The sequence below is a fragment of the Lynx canadensis genome, chromosome E1, assembly GCF_007474595.2.
Source record: "Lynx canadensis isolate LIC74 chromosome E1, mLynCan4.pri.v2, whole genome shotgun sequence".
Classification (NCBI taxonomy): domain Eukaryota; kingdom Metazoa; phylum Chordata; class Mammalia; order Carnivora; family Felidae; genus Lynx; species Lynx canadensis.
The window spans coordinates 44,631,277-44,646,398 of NC_044316.2; the positions used below are offsets into that span (position 1 = coordinate 44,631,277).

The window sequence follows — 15,122 nt, forward strand, 5'->3', positions numbered from 1 at the left end:
TAAGACCAAAATCCATTTCACACTAAGTGCTAAGTGTTCAAAGTGAAACTGTACAGATTTTAGAAAAAAATAGGAAGAATATCTTTAAAACAATTTTTTTAATGTTTATTTATTTTTGAGAAAGAGAGAGAGACAGAGCGTGAGTGGTGTGGGGGGGGGGGGCAGAAAGAGAGGAAGACACAGGATCTGAAGCGGGCTCCAGGCTCTGAGCTCCAGAGCCCAATGTGGGGCTCGAACTCATGAACCACAAGATCATGATCTGAGTCAAAGTCACTCAACCTGTTGAGCCACCCAGGTGCCCCAAATAGATAGAACATGTTAATGACCTTCAGTTAGCAAAGGATTTCTTCATCAAGATAACAAGATACAAATCACAATCCATAAAGATGGATATATTTGACTCCATTAAAATTAAAAATTTATTTTCATTAAAAGACATCAAGAGGGGGCCCTGGCTGGCTCAGTCAGAGGAGTATGCGGCTCTTGGTCTCAGGGTTGTGAGTTCAAGCCCCATGTTGGGTGTAGAGATTACATAAATCAATCAATCAGTCAATCAGAGGAATGATAAATACAATGCAAGAATGGTTTCCTGGGGGCAGAAAGGATATTGGGAGGGGGTAGATGAGATAGGGTGGGTGAGGGGCTCAAGGGCTCCAGTAAAGTTCTATTAACTGGAAGGTAGGCACAGGGATATCTGGGTTTTGCCTTATTTCGAATTCTCTAATTATTTGTATGCATTAAAGTAACTAAGGGAAAATTTTTAAAGAGTATAAGTGGCATTGAGAAATGGGCTTGAAATATTTAAATGAGGCATATTATAAAATATGAGCCAATGCTTACTAAAAATTGCATTTATATGCAAAGATAAAAGATGGGAAGCAAAGTTATTTTATAGTGCTTATCTCTGGATTATAGGATTACAGGTGATTTTTCTTTTAAGTTTATATTTTTCATACTTCCTAGAATGAACATTTTTGAGATAAACAGAAAAGCATAAGGTTTATTACATACAGAAAGAAAAAGGGTGTCTGATAGGCGAAGTACATAACTCATAGCTGTTTAATGCATTGCCATGCCGAGACGTGGATGTATTTTTAAAAGAAATCATTTTTAGCTCCAAGGCATCACTTTGGGATGGTGGAAGACCAGACTCCTGACAAGTGGGTCTGAAGCTGTATTTTTGGACAGGTGTAGATGGGTGAATGTGAGGCCTTTTGGCCCTTAACCATGAGTCGGTCTGCTGGTAGCTCGTATAATGGGGAAAGGAAAATTGGGGTGCCTGGGTGGCTTAGTCGGTTAAGTGTCCAACTTTGGCTCAGGTCACGATCTCGTGGTTTGTGAGTTCGAGCCCCCCGTGGGGCTCTGTGCTGACGGCTCAGAGCCTGGATTCTGTGTCTCCTTCTCTCTCAGCCCCTCCCCTGCTCATGCTCTGTCTCTGTCTCTCAAAAATACATAAATAAATATTTAAAAAAATAAATAAATATGGAAAGGAAAAGGTACTGCTAGTAGGAGAGTGACTTAACTCCTGCAGTTGGATAACAGACCTCAAGGAGTAGTAGGTGTGTGTCCTGTGTCCTCTCTTACCCTCTGCATTCTAATTCATTGCCTTAGAATTTCCCCACTTACAATGAATATCAATAGATAACTAACGGCTGAAATGAGCCATACTAACGTACACAAAGGTGGCTTGCGTTCACAGAATGCGTTTCCTGATCAGTAAGCCAACATCAGGGTGTGGTAACACCTACGTAAAGGAAACAGAATCCTGACACGGTGTCTAATGATGGCTTTAAAAAGTATCAAATTTCATATATTGTGGATGTTGTGAAATATCCCCACATCATCTTACAAGACAGGGAAGATCAAAGGAAAGGGAAATCCAGAAAAAAGACCTGTTTCTCTCTCATGCGTGAGAAAGAACACATAAAATGGAAGCTGTGGTTACCCCAGCGTAGCCCTTCGGAGAACCGAGGTAACCATGGTAACGGTTTGGGACAGGCCTTTTTGTTGGAAAGATTCAAATTCTAGAACTGTTGGTTGGATTTGCACAAAGTCCCATGAGGGAGAGCTGGTGAACTTCAAGTGTGGAGTGGCTCACTCTCTGGGGAGATAGCAACCTTTTCGTAAAAGATCCTGGTTCCTAATTGCCCATGAGAAGAGCTAGCCCTATGTAGCAGTCAAAAATCCCTTATGTCTAGCAAACTTGCCTTCCTTAAAGTTATGGTATTTGGGGAAAAAAACATTTGGGGAATACTGGAGAGATTGAGCTGGAACACCAAAATTTTCCTCATAGATACACACATTTTAAGAGCAACAAAATAGATAATATTGTCGATAAAAGCAATCATTAAAATGTCAAGGAAGGGCCTACTTAGGATTTAAAATTCCCATGATGCTCTAACGAAGGCAGTGCTTATTTCTACCTGGAAAAATGGAATAAAAAAGTATATACATATCATTATGAAAATTCCTCACCTTTCTTGCAGTTTCTTGAGTTTCTCAGAGTCTGCCTTTATCTTATTGGCTTCCTTTTCATCTGTGAAAGCAGAGGCTGCCATTCTGTTCCCGTTATCACTTTGATTTGGGAAATTAGAGACCGCAAAGAAAGTAAAAGGCATATTTTCTTGCAGGGACCCAGGCACGTGCAAATGGCCTTGTAAGTTCATTCTTGATGGTGAGGAGCTAGAAGACTCCCCCAAGGACAAGTTGCTTTGATGATTTAGTAAGAGCTCTTCCGTATATTCTAGAGCCCCCTGGGATGGGTTCGTTAAAGGAATATCTTCTGCTCCCCTGACATCAAATTCATGTGCACTATTTACTGGAAAATAACCGCGGTTCTCAGCACTGGCGAGTGGATTCCTATTTCTAATAGGGGACAATGGTCGGCGAACATTAAACCTTGAATTTCCCTCTGAGTCTGAACTGTGAATAAATGTAGACGACATCGACAAGTCTACTGGAATATCATCTCTCATGGCAGAATGCATTAATGATCCAGGAGTGTTATAAGATAAACTCACTGGTGATCTTGGAGCTGTTGGTCTACCAGAGAGAAAACAGTCAAGAGAATTACTAGAACTGCTTAAGTAGGCATGCCAATCTCTTTCATAATCACGGATACCAGGCCTGTCTTCCGTGGAGGTACAGTCTCTAAATCCATTTTCAGCACTGAGGTCATCATCTAGACTAGCTGTGGATTTGGTGTCCCATGAAGGAAAGGTGCTTTTCTCATGTTCACTGTCACCACTGTCATTCTCGTTAGGAGACCCTCCACCAGGTGGCTTGAGGTCTTGAGACACCCTTGCCCCCACAGGAAGCTGTTCTGTCACTGGTTCCATTGCATTGCTCATTCTTAATGAGCCACGACTGGACTCAGTTCTTCTTACCGAATTTGCTCTGCAATTTTCAGGACTGTCTTCAAAATTTTTACTTTTGGCCTGAGTGGCCCACGTCCCAAGAAATCGACTTCTCTTATGACTGGGAGGAGAACGAGGCCGGTGCATACCAACCAACAAAAGTTCTTCCTCTATGAGGGTCTCCTCCTCAGTGTCATTATTTTCTCCTCCAGGGTTTAATGATAAAATGGAATAAGAATCTTCATCTCTGAACCTAAATGGTGCCCTTCTTGACCCTCCCATGGTGGTGGTTAGGAGTGGGGGCCCCAAGGACTCACTCGACACTTGAGGGCTGTTTGTTCCTAGGAAGGCCTGAGATAGGCCTGAATGTGGCTCATTCTGAGAAAGAACACTTGAGTCTCCTTTTTTGGCTCTCTCAGAGGTATTCTCAGTCATAGTCATTAGCTGTGAAGATGGGACTAAGTGTCTTCTCTCTTGAGTTGGCCTCTTCAGCTTGGTGCCACTGGCCCACACTGGGCCCTCTTGTTGAACTATTGGATCTGCATGGAGAAAAGACAAGTTTATCATTCTTCTATAGGTGCTCATGGATGAAAGAGCTCGAACACTAAGAGTGAGAGTCCCTCAAGGAAACAAGCAAGCCTAGAGAAGGAAATCTGCACGCTTTAAAACGGCTGGAGGTACAGAAGCAGGACAGTAGAGGTAGCTTCATTTTATGCTTCTGGAGTCTTCTTTGTACATTTTGTGGAGCTCAGGCTGGTTCTGGGGCGACAGGGTGACCCTGAGTATACAGGTCTTTTTTTTTGTGGAAGCTTTGGGAAGACTGTCCAGCCCAGGTCAGTCAGGGCCGATTATGGGGAAATCTCTCAAATGCTGGTTTTCAAAACAGTGTTTGTGGATAAGGAAAACCAGCAGTCCAGGAATGGCTTCTACAAAAACCACCAGTGCCTTTTCATCTGGATTCATTCAACACGCATTTATGACACTCCTGCACCACACACAGCTTTAAAAAATCTTAAGAAAATATAATCTACCTGGGCAGATTGGGAGGAAGGCTCTAGAAGCTGGTGTCCAGTTACCCTGATGACTTGGGTTACATTTAGTGCTTAGTGCAATAAAAATTATAACTCTCTCATGACATCATTACCTTCTCTTTGTCACTAGCTCCCAGTCGATTTGTAACCTCGAGTAATAATAGAATTCCTCCCCTGCCCCCTGATTCTAAATTATGAAGAGATGTATGGAGAAGAGGAGGCAAAGTGCCCAAATGGGTAGCAGTTTCTAGTGGTGAAGTCACTTGGTCAAAACTTGCCTTATAAAAATAACGACTAAGCACACCTTACTGCGGGCTTATACTGAATGGGCCAGGCACCATACTAACTTTATTACATACACACATTTTGCCTCAGAATCCTAGGAAATAGGTGCTACAATGACACCACTTTATGATTGAGAGCACCAAGGCTTAGGTCACAAAACTTACCCAAGGTCACATTTCTAGGAAGTCAGGGTGTGATCATTCAAACTCAAGCCCGCCTGACACTATGGTTTGTGTTCTTAACCCCGACGCTGTGTCCCCCTTAAGAAAATGGCTGGACTTCCAATTTCCTTGTGAAAATGAGTATCCGTTTAATTCATTGTGATGTGCATGTACTGTTCAGGATTTTTTTTTTTTTTTAACCCTCTCAGTGCAGATAGGACACTGAAAGTACTTACTTCTCTGATCCCACTTCTCTTGGTTTCCTCCTGGCATCAGCCTCCTCCCGGCCCCACCCCCCACCTCCCCTGTGCTATCCTGCAGGATCTGGTCCTTATCATTTACTTTCCAGAGCCGTTCGCCCCCTAGAGTGGACAGGACTCCACGGGTTTGGAAAGGCCTATGTGGTAATAGCTCAGGCAAGTGAAATGCAAATCCGCAGAGCCTCCGTCCCAGCCAAGGGCCAAGTCAATACTGACTCACTTTAATTGAGGGCCTCCTGGGAGCACCAGCTTCTAAAGTCCTAATACTCTCTAAGCCTCTTTTATTGTTAACTGCATGGGACACTCAGAGACGCAGTGTGAATTTTTACTCATCAGCTCTTCCAGAAATCAGTTAAGCTCTCCCAATCAGGCCCATCGCGGGTTTTATAAACCCCAATAAGAGATATATCAGCGATTCCAGGAAGCTCTGAGCATCTGGCTGTATGTGTATTAGGAGTAGAGCTGGTATGCCCACTCAGATCCCGTTTGGGGGGACAAATTCCTCTAAGTGACCAACTGAATTCTCTTGATTTTTTTTTTTTTTTGAGAAAAAAAAAAAAAGTGATATAGAAGATTCAGAAATGCAGTCTCTCCAGTCGATTGCTTTTCATTTTGAATCCGATGAAGCACCGTGGAGATTAGCTAACAAGTTGCTGGAACCTGAATCTTCTGGTCTGTCCCTGAACACACAGCTGTCCCTCTGCCCTGAGCCAATTCAGTCTGGGCTCCAGGAGACACCTGAGCAAAATGATCGGCCAGGACAACTTTTGCAAATCAGAACTGGACACTCAACAGGAACCACAAGCTTATTTCAAGGAAGCCAGAGAGCTGTCGCCCAGCAACACTGGCTTCTGAATGCTGCAAGGCAGCTCCTGTGTATCCCAAAACACCCCAGGGAATGCGTCTTCACTCTCCTTGTCACCACCACTGCCTTCCTCTTTAAAGGTTCAATCAGCGTTTCCTTGGTGTGTTTCCCCTAAAGGTGGCAGACTGTGCCATTCTATATTTCCACTATTTTAACCCTATTTCTTGCGTCTATCAGATAGGGAGCAGACTTCATAGTGCGCGGGCTGGGAATAAACACCCCATTTGGTATGCCAGGATGCGCTATTCATAGACCAGGCCCTACAGATTCTGCCGAACGCCTCTTGGGCCCTGTGTGGACTCCAGCTCAGAAGGGAGGGGCTCCCATTTCCAGAAGTTCAACCAGGTGCCACTGAATGTTCCAGGTGCAACAAGATGAAACCAGAAAAAGCATCCATCCTCTCTGTCTTTGGTCTAGATTTCTTCATGTGCTTGACCAACCAGTCCTAATGTAGGAACCATATACTTTTACCTGTTTTCCTCTGATTATACAAGTAGTTGATGTTCATTTGGAGAAAATTTGGAACTTTCAGAAGAGGATGAAGAAGAAATAAAAATCCCCATAATCTGAGACTCAGACTGCCCTTGTTCCTGTTCTGGAATTCAGGGGTGGGTTGCAAACCCAAGACCCCTGGGCCATTTTCATCCTGCAATAGTGGTTTGGCTCGGCCTCTGAACACTGAGTTAACTGCCTTTAGGTGGAGCCTGTACGTTCTGGTTTACCTCAGTCCCCACAGCCTCGGTTACGTGTTTCTCCTGCCATTTCCGTGGGTTCCCTGAAGTCATTTGAATTTATAAGTCAGCGCTCTTACCTAGAAATACTTTTTTTCAAAAAAGTCAATACTGGAATATTCGGGTACATAAAACTTTATGTCCTGCTTTCTTTCCCTAATTTTTTTATTGTGAGCATTATCTCCTGCCAGAAGTTCAATTATTCTTCAAGAGCATGATATTAAGGACAGGTTAAGATATACAGGGGCGCCTGGGTGGCTCAGTCGGTTAAGCGTCCGACTTCGGCTCAGGTCATGATCTCACAGTCTGTGAGTTTGAGCCCCGCGTCGGGCTCTGTGCTGACAGTTCAGCCTGGAGCCTGCTTCCGATTCTGTGTCTCCCTCTCTCTCTGCCCCTCCCCTGCTCATGCTCTGTCTTTCTCTGTCTCAAAAATAAATGAAAACATTAAAAAAAAAAAAGATACATTATATAAATGTATCATAATTTGTTTCACTCTTCTCCTATTCTTGGGTATATAAGTGGTTTCACGGTTTTTGCTATTACAGATTACACCATGATAAATGTCCTTGCTCGTACGTCTTTGACTACGTGTCTTCTTAGAGCAGATTCGCGGGCATGGGATTCCTAGGTCAAAAGGTATGACCCTTCTAAAGACTTTTCACACATGTTGCCAAATTCCAGTTTGTAACCAAATTACCCTACAGGTACGAAATGAAAGCATCTCTCATAGCTGTGTCACCAGCAACTCCTGCCAAGGGCTTGGCATGACATTGACACAACAGTGCGCAGGAAATGTTATTCGTTTCACTATCAGTATTGGGTATTATTGTTACCCAGTATTGGGTAACAATATTGTTATCAGTATTGGGTGTTATTGTTAAAACCTTAGCCAATTTCATGGGCCAAACCGATCTTGTGCAAATTTACATTTATTACTTAGTGAGGTTCAACTTGTTTTCTTCCACATGTTTATTAGCTGCCTGCATTCCTTCTGTGAAATTGTCTGCTACGCCTCTTCCCATTTTCCTATCAGGTACTCGTGGGTTTTCTTATTGATCTGTAAGAGCTTTCTATATATTACCTCTCTGTCACATTGGCTTCGAATTTCTCACGGATGCGATTCAAACATCTGGCTTCTACTCCAATTTATACAAACCACTTGAGAATGTGAGAGAAAGAATGAAAGAGAGACTAGTGAGGAAAAAAATTGGGGGAAGACAAGGAGGCCTTATCCTTACGTAATAGAAAGCTGAATATATACTAGAAAATTGGGATAAATTCTCAGTGAATCTCGGGATAACAGAAGATGTCTTCCAGGTATAGGTGGAGGATTGTATGAGCCTCATGGGATGTTTCATGCATGGGGAACCTGACCTTTCATATAATATTCAAGGGTTTACTAGGACCATTGGCGTGGTGCAGGAGAGAAACTAACAGTAATTTGGAGCCTACTATAGCTAGGTGCTGGTCGGTGTATTACTTCCTTTAGTTATTACAGCAATACAGTGAGGTAGATTGTATTATCTTTTATTTTTTTAAGTTTATTTATTTTTATTATTTTTGAGAGAGTGTGAGCTAGCAGGGGCGGGGTGGAGAGAGGAGAATTCTGAGCAGGCTCTGAGCTGCCAGAACACGGAGCCCAATGCTGTGAGATCCCATGAACTGTGAGGTCACGACCTGAGCCAAAGTCAAGAGTCGGACACCTAACCTACTGAGCCACCCAGGTGCCCCTCGTTGGCATCATTTTAGGACAAGGGAACTGTAACCCAGGGGGGCTACTTGACCATCCCAGGCTCCAAGGCAGGGAGGAAGAAGACCTAAAATTAGAAGGGAGGTCTGCCCTTCTCAATAGGAGGTGTTACATCACTGGGGGCCTGTGACATATGGTTGCTGCAGGTTCACATATGCTCTAATTGCCCCAAATTCCAAGCCATCCAAACCACTCCCCTGTTTGATATTTATAGGTGTCCACTGAAGTATATATCACATTTTAAAATAAAGCCTACTGTGTTCATCGGGTGGTGAGGAAGTGTGATGCTCAGTGGTTTCTCCAAGGGGAAGACTAGGTCCCTGGCGAGGTTGGCTGTCCAGTGTCACTTTCTTTGAGTCCCATGGAGACTCTTCGGGTCCTATTCCTTCTGCCATCACAGGGGAGGGTGATGTGGTCAGTGGAGCAACATGGCCTGGGCCTTTGGATGAATGCTCACGACGGAAAGAGGACGTATCCACCAGACCAGGGTTTTGAAGGAAAGTGTGTATTTGCTTTGATGTTATTTCTTACACACTGAGATCTCAACACTCTGGATGGCGAGGCGAGAAGATCCCTGCGGGAGGTGAGCAGTCTGCCACCCACAGACCCCCCTCCCCGCCTCTTGGGCCAGGTGAGACAGCCCCAGAACTGCAGACTGCTTCTCCACCCCTTGTCCCCCACCACCCAGATGCCCTCTCCAGAAGCCGAATGGCTGGCCCCCACTCAAAACCATGCACAGTCATGCTTATGGAATAAATGGGAGAAAAAATAAAAACAAACTCCCCTGCCCTACCTTTTCCGGCCAGCCTCTCTCCGAGAAGGAAACTAGATCCAATAGTTTGCTTTCAAATCCTTTTAGGCATTTCATTTTAAGGTACACTGTCCTCCACATAAAAGCCCAAGTGTCTGAAAACCATATGGAATTCACCAGGTAACCACACAAGTCCGTCCTCTCTGAGGACCAAGACGCATGGGTCCCAGGTCCTTACCTGGTCCCCTGAGGGCCGGTGACTTCACTGGCAGCTGCGATTTCTGTCTGCTCCTGTCCCCTGGCACTCTTGGGCTCTGCGTTTCTGGGCTGACTGTCAGTCTCCCCAGGTTTGGCCTCCTCTTCCTTGATAAAATTTGTGGTGCCTGGGCTGCTGAAAGGTGCAAAATCTTTTCAATAAGTTTTACAGGGAAACAGCTTCTGCATAAAGAATGCTCCAAAGGCCCAGCAATGGGGAAGGCAGGTAAGGGACTGGGGCCCAGGTGGTCAGAGAAGAGCTGGATTTGAAACCTGGTTCTGTGACCTTGTAGCTGTGTGAAATTGGGCAGATCACATCACCCCTTGCAGCCTCAGTTTCCTCCCCTATCAAATGGAAAATCATAATACCTACTTCGCAAGGTTGTTATCACTCACCATTAATGAGCACCTGTGACACCTGCAAGCAGGGTCTATAAGGGGTGTGCCCTTCTGCTAAGATGCTTCTAGCTTCCTGTTCATAGATGTTGGGATGGGCATGCTGGGAACCCTGTCGAGAGCCCTCTGCCGTTGGGACATGCAAAGGCCCTCTCTCCAGCTGCTCTTCCAAGGTTGAATCACAGCCTATTTTGTACCCTCAGGTTGTTTATTAGCAGCTAAGATGGCCTTCCAGAAAAGTCCCAAGCGTCTGGAATACCAGGTATACCTATTTGCTTGGCTATGTGCTGGGAGGATGAACTCACGGGAAAGACAGTAGTGAGAATGCTAACGTGGAATGAGTTCCCGATGAATTTTTTTTTTTTTTTTTTTTGGAAATTCACATTTTGAACTAGGTTGCTAATTGGTTTGAATAATCTCAAATGTCTTCTGCACATGTAGGAAGCGTCAGTGCCCACGGAGTTTGGGGCAAGCGTTTCAGTATTTTCCATGCCTCTCTGCAAGTTCTTGAGTTTACAAGGCAGTTGAATTGTGAATATCTGAACTAGATCTTTCCAGGGGAATTTGCCTGGCTTGGACAGTTCAGAAGTTTCACAAATAACCATAGCCAGCAGGCAACACGGGTAAAGCTGGGAAGGTCCTTGAGTTGTGTGCGAGAGAGCAGCCGTTCTTGGCCTGTGGAGACAACTGGATTTATGTTCCAGAGAGTAAGTTGTGGTTTTTGTCCAGATTCAGGAAATGAATGAAAGTTCTTCCTGGCAGCTCACGAAGCCGAGTTTAATGCGATTAGGTACGGCCCGCTTCTCCTGATGGGCCCCAGGAGGGGAAGGCACTCAGTTCTGTGTCCCCAAGACAGAGGGGACCATGTTCTACTGGGGATGTGCGGAAAGAGGGGCACGGCCGGTGGTGGTGGCTCACGTAGGGTGAGCTGGTGGGGCCTGGAGGGGTTGCAGGTGTGACCGCAAAGGAGAGAAGGGAGTTCTCCAGAAGACGAGGACATATTCTTCAGAGGGTGTGGGGTGGTGATGAGACACAATTTCACCAACCTGGAGGACAGTGAGAGGGGATTTACGCTATGGGAGCCAGGACGGAAGGGGGGAGCGAGGCACTTTCTCAGCACCCAGATTGCTTTCCTGCAACCCACGGGTTTCTCCCTGGTCATCTAGGACCTCATCCCTCCAGCTCTCCGCAGTCAAAGACTGCCTCCTACCTCTCCCCTGATGGCCAGGGCGGGAGGCAATGGGATTCCTACTGAAGAAGCAGCAGCTGGAGGGCCGAGGGAGGGGCAGTCTTGGGATTCAGGCCCCAGGGTCCTGGTCACAAGGATTGCACGTTGATTCCTAGCGGGAATCCCGTTAGAATCTTTGCATTTCCTTCAGAGCCCAGGGCAGCAGAACCTCACACTGCCCACTGCCCCATGCCCTCGCCCCCCTCCACACCCTCCCAGGGTGCAGGGGTGGGGTCCTCCTCCCCAGGGGCCTTTCTGCCCCAGCCTGCCCCAGCCGGCAGGTCCTTCGAGGCCTATTTCCACTTTTATGCCCACCCACGTGCTTTTATGCTCTGACTCTGCTTTGGCCAGAACTTTCAGGATTCCTAGGACCTTTAGCATTCAAATAGTCTAACGTCGCCCGAGGTACACATCTTTTCTCTCCTTAAGGATGAGGACCCTGTCTTAGCCTGCGTGTGGCCTGGTCTCCTTCAGGACAAAGAGTAATTGCTTAGTGTGATGTGCGAAGGTGCGTTCGGCTACCCGGCTACCACGGGGGAGTCCAAAAGTAGAACAAACTTTTTCTTGGGCTAACCATCCAAGATGACTTACGGTGATTTTGTCTTGTTCCAAAAAAAGCACGCTTTCTTCGAAGCATCAGCTCTTTTAAATGATTTCCAGAAATGAGCCTGTCTGTCTCTAACCGAGGGTTTCAGCAGACTAAAGTAATAAAGCTGAGAACCCGGAGATGGTTTTACGAGGTCTGGCAAGCGAAGCTGGCAGGGTGGGCAGGAGCCCCTGACTTTGGGCAGGTGGGACCTCAGGCTCGGCATCTCTGAAACGGGAATATTCCTATCTTGCCGAGTTACTGCGACGTTTCGCAATAATGTACGTAAATGGCCTCAGAGTCCGGTGCTTCTCGGCCGCTCTCAGTGGTTGTTGCAGCATGTGCCACAAACAGTTTACTGCTACTACTGCTAATTGGGGATCTGAAGTCGCTCCCCGGAGAGAATTGCACTGGCCCAGAACGTGTTCTGCAGGTTTCATCCCTTGAGAATAACCTACTCGATAACCTTCATTTCTGTGCTGTTCTTGCCGAGCCGTCCTCCCTCAATCCTTTATAAAATCCAAAAGGCAAATAGCAACTCCCTATTATAATCTGTTCGACAAATACCCGTGTGCCTTTGCTATGTAATAATTTGAGGGTTCGCAAAGATGAGTAAGACAGTTTGGTCGTGACCTTAAAGACTGTAATCCAATTTGGTGGTACTGCTGACTTCTTCCTTGTGATTACCCTCTCAGAGTCTATGGAAGGCAAACTCTTACAAAATATCCCTTTTCACCACCTGCCGTTGCAGGCACAGATGAGGTGACCTGGGCCGCACAGCTTCTATGCACCCTGTTTCCGGGTCCTACTCACCTTCCCCGTACCCAAATCAAACCAAACTTCAGACCTCTGGGGCCTTTCTAGCATGGTCCTCCCCGTGGCATGGTACAGACCTTAACCTACAGAGAGACCCAAGTTAGAGTCACACCGGAAGAGGAAATAGAGCTTCCTCTTCAGGTTGGAGGATAGACCCGTTGCCTTGGAGAGAAGGCATTTGTGCTCAGCAGTCCCATTGCTGCCACTCAACACCCTGAAGTTTGTTAGCGAATTTGGGGAAGACTGGTTTGCTTTGCACTGGACCCTCTTCTAGTGTCTGAGCGAGGCGATGCCTCCAGGGGCCAAGAAACCAAATGGCTGTTTCGATACAAGGTGCCTGTCCTAGTTCTCTTGACGATGCTGGGATGCTGTAATTGTTGATTGAATAGTTCTTAATTTGACTAGGGGGGGAAAAAAGGTAGTAATCTCCTATTTACCCAAGGCCCTGATGACTGAGAACCAAATCCACTTAATCCTGCGTGTTAATTCCATGTGCCTCATCATTGCTCAGTTCTTTACATGCTTGCCAGACACAGACACGGTTCTTGATAGACCAGGTCGAAGAGAGAGAAAAATACAACTCCTAAACCTTTACTCCCTCCCCCTGTCTTGACAAGGAGGTGCCAAGATTCTGTCTAAGAGATGCCTTCTTAAAAAAATGTCTTGCTTCCTTTACTCTCTCAACATAAATAAATAAACTTAAAAAAAAAAAAAAAAAAGTCTTGCTTCCTTTAGATCGTGGGAAGAATTACAGCTTAGTCGCAAGGGCCGGTGTTGCCCTGGAGTAATAGGCAGCTTTCTGTACAGTCACAAATAACAGGCCGCGTCGATTTGCCTATTTGGGTGTGCTGGAAATGTGTGCTGTCTCACATACCCAGAGGAGATCTTAATTAAAGCTTAATTATGTACCATAAATATGTTTTATTTTGGAGCCCAGGAGGTGGGATTTTTTGATTTTGGGAAATGTGGTGCCTAATAAGTAGGCAGGAAAGGGAATGTAAACAGTGAGTGAGCCCTTTAATTTGTCCCCTTTCGGCACGGTTCTGCGTGGCTTCTCAGTCCCAGCGTGTGCCTTGGGAAGGGCCTGCCCCGCCCCCCTCCCCGCGCCGCCCGCCCTCTCGGGGCTGCCATCGGACACAGGAGGGCCTGCTCTGTTTCTGGGCGTCATGTTCCAGAGCGTGCCAGCCACGGGAGCGAAGAAATCAGATGAGTCTCGAGAGAGGACGGGATTTTATTGGTCGCTCACGCCTTAGCGCTACGAGGAGGTCGAGTCAAGTGGCAGCTGTCTGGTCTTCCTGCTCCCCTGCACACCTCACCGCCTGGGTGTTGCTCGTGACCTTGCCCTCCGGCCCCCCACCTCTCCACCTGCCTTCCGGAAGCCCGAAGTCCCCCTCTCCCTGACTCCTCTGTGCTGTGTGCCTGGCCGAGGGCGACTTACCACACGAGGTAAATCTTACTGGGCCTCCTGGGGCCCGGCAGACACAGCACAGGGGTCTCCGCTGGGGTCGGGCAGGACACGGGGAAGTAACACAGGGTGGCTGGGGACTGGGGCACGGGGCCCGGGGACAAGGAAGAGGGGTTGGTGAAGGAGGGAGAGGGGGCAGGAGGGAGCTGGGGGAAGGGGTCCTGGGCCACCGGGGAGGCTGGCGGCAGGAGCGGCAGGAGGAGGCAGCAGGAAGTGGTATTGGGCTGCGGGAAGGGAGAGAAAGCGAAGACGGAGCAGTAAGGGGAATATTCAACACAGAACAGGGGGTGCTCGCTGCTGTCACCTGCACAAAAGAAAAAGAGCAATCAGGAAGCAGCACTCACGGTGGGAAAGCCTGTGAATGAATCAGAACACAAAGAGGGTTCTTCGGGCTGGCCTGTCCAGGTGTCAGAGGGGTGGCCGATGGGATCTCAAAGTCACCCGAGAGTTAACTGAGGGACACGGCCTCATCATCACACCCTCTTCCAGCCAATAGTCTCTGGCGTCCCTGACAGACGCCGGAAAGTTCTTCCCCCACTAAGTTCCTGCGTGGCAGCGCGGGGTCCCTTCTCCGCCCCCACGGCCAGTCTAATTAGCTGTGCCCGCAGCAACATACGGTGGCTGGCAGGGTCTCACCTCGGTAAGGCTCTCCCCCTCCAGTCCTCCAGCTGCCCGCAGGAGGAGGCGGCAGTCATGCCCTAATCTGGCCTTTCTGCTGCAGAGGGGAGGTTTGAGAAAAGAGACAGAAGCAGAGAGATCCTGGTGGGATCACGGAAAGGGGGAGGGACCAAGGAGGGGAAGAAGCAGGTGGACGAGGGAGGTGTCCAAGTGAAGTGAATGATTTGCCCGCTAAACCCACACTTAATCTGCCAACCTTCTGGAGGCAGAGTATGGGCACCTGATGGAGACACGATCCACAGAGACCCCCTCGTGCATGACAGATCTCTCAGCGCTGCCACTAGCCAGCTGGGTCACCTTGGATCATCTGTTTACCTTCTCAAAAACTATTTCCTCATCCGCAAAATGAGACAGGTGTTTTCTCTAGGCCTTGTTCCCCCACGGGTGGTCCTTTGACCGCCAGCATGGATGTCCCCTGGAAGCTTCTTAGAAATGCAGAATCCTCGCCCCCTCCTCCCAAACCGACCGAATCACAACCTGCAGCTTATTGGAGTCTCCAGGTATCTCA

General features: G+C 47.2%; 1 protein-coding gene across 1 annotated transcript in view; it reads right to left on the reverse strand.

The window, feature by feature from the left end:
- MARCHF10 (membrane associated ring-CH-type finger 10) overlaps positions 1-15,122 on the reverse strand; it is an 85,078-nt gene that overhangs the window by 23,683 nt on the left and 46,273 nt on the right. Inside the window, exons 5-6 of the mRNA XM_030296811.1 lie at positions 9,429-9,581; positions 2,476-3,895 (exon numbers count right to left, since the gene is read on the reverse strand). Of these exons, the coding sequence (XP_030152671.1) occupies positions 2,476-3,895; positions 9,429-9,581 (1,573 nt within the window). The remainder of the gene's footprint in view (positions 1-2,475; positions 3,896-9,428; positions 9,582-15,122) is intronic.